A 5268-nucleotide genomic window follows, 5' to 3' on the forward strand; every position below is an offset into this window, starting at 1 on the left:
TAGAAATATGTTGCCTTTTTTCATCTCTCAAACCATCGACATAGAGACTGTTGCTGACTTTGGACAGCTTATCAAACTGTCTCTTTAGTTTGTTGTTAAATGTTTCATTGAAGATGATGTAAGGAAAAATGGAGATAAATATGCTTACACTATCTATCCTACTGTCTTAAAACTTTTGCGCAGGAGAAAGGGGCTTCTTTGGAATCTGTCGAACAAGCCTAGTTCAGCTTGTGAGGGAGAAGAATCTTGATGAGTTTCAGAAATAGGAGGTGTTATTGGGGTAGCATTGGCCCTCAAATCTAGTACAGAACATGGGATTTCGTGCTCCTCCATCGATGGCCGATGCGAAGCTGCGAAGCTTTCACTTCAAACACTTACAAGAAACCTCCTACGAACTTTTCCAAAATAGAACCATGATCATCCTTTTGGTCTATGGTACACTTTTCATTGGTTTAGGAATGAAACTCAAGGGACAAAAGATTTCTATTTTTCTGAGAAGAAAAAATGGCGTGAAGCAAAAGAAGGTGGAAGGGGAGCCAAAAGAAATAAAAAATAAAATAAAAAAGAATAACAGACGGTTAACGGGGTTAGCAAGCAGATGTGAATTTTTATAAAATGATTAGAATGTATGCTATATATGGCAATTTTTTTTATTGGTTATGTACACCAATAAAAATTACACCTTGCTATACATTGTGTATAGAAAAATTCCTTCTAATCAGGTGGTATCAAAAACTGTAATTGGTAATTACTGCCGAACAAATCGCATAACTAAGTTAAAATGTAAAGGAAAAAATAATAATAAATAAATAAAATCGTCCTGATAACGTCATAGTCAGCGTCGTCAAAACCATATGTGTCTCCTTTCTTATCTTTCCAAATAATCCCCAATTGTTTTTAACATTACGGATACGACATCGTTTTTGGAAAGTCCAGGCAGGTCATCCTCCGACGAGAGCGATTCCGATTGGTCTGTGCAAAGCTTGCGTAAAGCCGCTGAGCTCTTTTTTCGACAAGCTAGAAGTATGATGGTGAGCGAGATGGCCGCAAAGCAATTGGAAATGAGGAGGAGCGACTGGGCGTACTCGAAGCCCATCGTGATTTTGTATGTCATTTGGAATTTCACTTTCGTGGTCATGGTGGTGACGGTGATGGTTCACAGCCATTACAAGTACCCGTGTAATGCGTTGCTGAGGGTGTGGATTTTTGGATATGCTTTGCATTGTTTTCTCCATGTAGTTTGCCTTCACATTGAGTATAGGCGCGGCAACAGCCGCAGCGACCAAACTGCTACTTTAATCTAGAGAATGAAGGGATTGAGAGTGACAGTTATAAGAATTTGAGTACGGCAGCCAGAGAGGACTCGGAGAAACTAGACGAGGATGACGAGAAGAGCAGGTAACTTTTTAAATTTAAAACCTTCAAATTCAATGGAATTGGATTTTATTATTATTATTTGTTATTATTTATTTAATCAATATTAAAATACAATTGGTCACAATTTATATTTTTAAAAATTTTTCAATATAGAAAAATTAAGATTTCAATACGTCCTAACCAGATTACCACTTTTGTCGGGAATTCAATTAGATCAAAACGCTAAAAATTGAAATTAGGCCATATTTAATAACAAAATTCATTGTTTTTTGGTTTTTGTTTTTTTAAACTCTATGTAATTTATTTATTTAAACTTTTTGTTAATATTAGTTTATAGTAATTAAATATTTTCATTAACCATAAATGCATATATATATATATAGATATATATAAATAAAAAATAAAATACAATTTAAAATTACATTGCTTTTTAGTTTTTTTTTTTTTTCCTTTAACATTTATAGTTAATTAATATGTCTAATAAATTTAATTGTTTTTAATTAACGTTAATAAACTATTAAAGTAAACAAATTATACACAATTTAAAAATAATAAAAAATACAAAATGTATTTGTTATTAAATAAAACCTTTAATTTGAAATTTTTTAAATTTGGGATGAAAAGCGAAACTTTTCAATGGTAATAAAATATTAAAGTGAAATTAATCCTTTATAAAATAGCATGCATATAAAAAAAATATATATATCCCTTTATATGCATTTTTATCTTATTTTTTATTTTATATGTTAGCAAGGTAGCAAAGCATCTAGAATATGCAAATACAGTGTTTTCGTTGATATGGTGGTTCATTGGATTGTACTTGATAAGATCATCGAACGGTCAAGCCTTAGAGCAAAAATCCCCTGAACTATACTGGTTTGTGCTTCTGCATTTTCTCTCTTGAAAAAAATATAATAATAATAAATTACTTGATAATCAGATATCTAACTTATATTCGGGGATGCAATTTGTTATCATGCAGGGTTTGCATAGTTTTCCTTGGTTTTGATGTGTTCTTTGTTGTACTGGCATGTGTCATTCTGATTGCTGTTTGCTGCTGTCTTCCATGTATTATTGGATTTTCGTCTTTGGTGGAAGACAAAGTAAGTCTTGTACTCTTCTTTTTTCATTGCCATTAATGCTCTCTCTCTTCCCTTTGCATTCGCACCTCTCTTCTCTTCTCTTCTCCTCTGCTTGCACATTTCCAAGCCTCTCCATCTTTCAAATCGTCCAAGACCCACATACCATTTCATTAGTTTAAGATGTTTTTCTACGCTCCCATCTCGGGTCCCTATTGATATCGATGAATTTGATGTTGCAAACATAATATGTGAATATATGTAAATATATGTGGACAATTTAATACAAAATAAATAAAATTAAATACAAAATAATTAAAACATTATAGAACTTGTAGGTTTTTGAAGTTGATCTGCTTTCTAGAAAGGTTGATCGAGGCCTGTGTGATACCACAGTGTCCTTAACACGTTTTACGCCCATCGGTGCAGGAGTTTTGTAGCGAACGTCTCCCAGGATATAACGGCTGCAAAAGCTTTCAGATTCAGCACCTCTGAAGCTTTTCTCTTCGAACTATCTGAGTACCTTCCCTTTACCACTATTTTTTTTTTTTTGTTCTCTCTCGTTCAACCCCAAAAAAAAAACCCTTTTTTTTTCTGTAAAAAACTGTAAAAACGTTATCAAAGAAGGTGTAAGTAACCAACTCTAAACAACAAAGAGTTGTAAAGCCTTCAAACTCTCAACTTCCCACGTTCAAAAATCTTTTTATTTTATTCAAAAATAATGTTTTTCCAAAACAGAAACAAACAAAAGCCCAAAACCTTTTGAGGCCCAAATCATTCACATATACATGGGCCCAAACTCTAATAATCCCCCACATGAATGATTTGACTTCTAAAACAACCATGACTCTAGTGGTAAAGCTCTACAGTCGGAACCTGCATAGGATAGATAGATGTTACTCTTTGAACCTTCCCTTGTGAGACTACATTTTCTTTAGTGACTTATGGTAGAAGCGATATCTTTGAACCATTTCGTCTTTTGTGTAAATGACAACATAGCCCACACATGATTGCTTCCTGGTTCACTTCAGTTCTCACTGGTTGTGTTCATTTTGGCCCTGAACACCTCCCTAGTTCTGCGAGAGTTTCTAAAGAATTGTGCCCTAAACAATTCTCTTTTGAAGCAGCCACTCTTCTTTCTCACATAGGTGATTCCTATTTCTTATGTAATCAGCATACCTATGCATAGATTACTAAACACACACTTATAGGAATCATTACAAGCATACTTTTATACTTAACCTCTTTCTATCACTGTTTCATTATAGGAATGGGCAGAGGATTAACCCCCCACAGTGATCCATACTAGTCTTTACAATTGAGTTGTCCCATTAAACCTAGATCTTGGGATCTCCAGTCAACTAGGTTGGGTTTCCATCGTATTGACTTTATTCACGGGCTTGAATCCCATTCCCCTTGATGACTTCTCAACTAGTTCTCTATTTAACCCTTTGGTTAGCGGATCCGCAATGTTATCTTTTGACTTCACATAGTCTATTGAGATAATTCCAGTTGAGATTAATTGTCTAATGAAATTGTGTCTACGACGAATGTGTCTAGACTTTCCATTATATATAATATTCTGTGCCCTGCCAATCGCAGAGTGACTATTACAATGTAAACTTATTGTTGGCATAGGTTTAGGCTACCTCAGAATGTCCTCTAAAAATTGGCGTAGCCATTCTGCCTCTTCACCACATTTATCCAAAGCAATAAACTCGGATTCCATAGTGGATCTAGCTATCACAGTTTGTTTTGAGGACTTCCATGTCACAGCTGTACCTGCTAATGTGAACACATAGCCACTAGTTGATTTTGAATCCTTATATCTGATATCCAATTTGCATCACTGTATCCTTCTAATACAGCAGGATATCTTGTATAGTGCATTCCGTATTCATGAGTGTATTGTAGATATCTTAGTATTCTAACGATCCCTTTCCAATGATCTTCATTTAGATTACTCGTGTATCTACTTAGTCTACTTATTGCGTAGGCTAAGTCTGGTCTGGTACAACTCATCAAGTACATCAGACTTCCAATCACCCTTGCATATTCCACTTGAGATACACCTTCTCCTTTATTTTTGGATAAGTGTAAACTCATATCTATGGGTGTTCTGGCTATACTAGTATCATCATTACTAAACTTAGCCAGTATTTTATCTACATAATAAGTTTGACTACGAATGATTCCATTCGAAATTCTCGTGATTTTCATACCTAAAATCACATCTGCAAGCCCCATATTTTTCATGTCAAATTTAGAATTTAACATGGCTTTTGTAGTTCGTACCATATTATCGTCACTACCTACTATGAGTATGTCATCTACATACAAACATAGAATGACATATCCATTCTCTATATCTTTTACATAGATACACTTGTCACATTCATTTATTTTGAACCCATCTTTTAGCATGGCATTATCAAATTTTTGATGCCATTGCTTTGGAGCTTGTTTAAGTCCATATAAGGACTTTACCAATCTACAGACTTTCTTTTCTTGTCCTGAATCACTGAAACCCTCAGGTTGCTCCATGTAGATCTCTTCCTCTATATCTCCATTAAAAAAAGTTGTTTTCACATCCATTTGATATACTGTAAGATCCCGCAATGCTGCGATTGCCAGTACCATCCTTATGGAATTTATCCTCGTTACTGGAGAATAAGTGTCAAAATAATCAAGGCCTTCTTTTTGCTTGTATCCCTTAATTACAAGCCTTGCCTTGTATTTATCTATTGTTCCATCTGCTTTCATCTTCCTTTTAAAAATCCATTTGTAACCCAAAAGTTTACAACCTGGAGGA

General features: G+C 34.4%; 1 protein-coding gene across 1 annotated transcript; it reads left to right on the plus strand.

Moving 5' to 3' along the window:
• The first annotated feature begins 311 nt into the window (after positions 1 to 311).
• Positions 312 to 2896, plus strand: LOC132804051 (E3 ubiquitin-protein ligase At4g11680-like). Its single transcript, XM_060817941.1, has 6 exons — positions 312 to 435; positions 937 to 1154; positions 1262 to 1398; positions 2128 to 2253; positions 2360 to 2480; positions 2795 to 2896. The coding sequence occupies exons 1-6, from the start codon at positions 312 to 314 to the stop codon at positions 2894 to 2896; spliced, it is 828 nt and encodes a 275-aa protein (XP_060673924.1).
• The last annotated feature ends 2372 nt before the right edge of the window (positions 2897 to 5268 follow it).

This window comes from Ziziphus jujuba, chromosome 6, assembly GCF_031755915.1.
Source record: "Ziziphus jujuba cultivar Dongzao chromosome 6, ASM3175591v1".
Classification (NCBI taxonomy): domain Eukaryota; kingdom Viridiplantae; phylum Streptophyta; class Magnoliopsida; order Rosales; family Rhamnaceae; genus Ziziphus; species Ziziphus jujuba.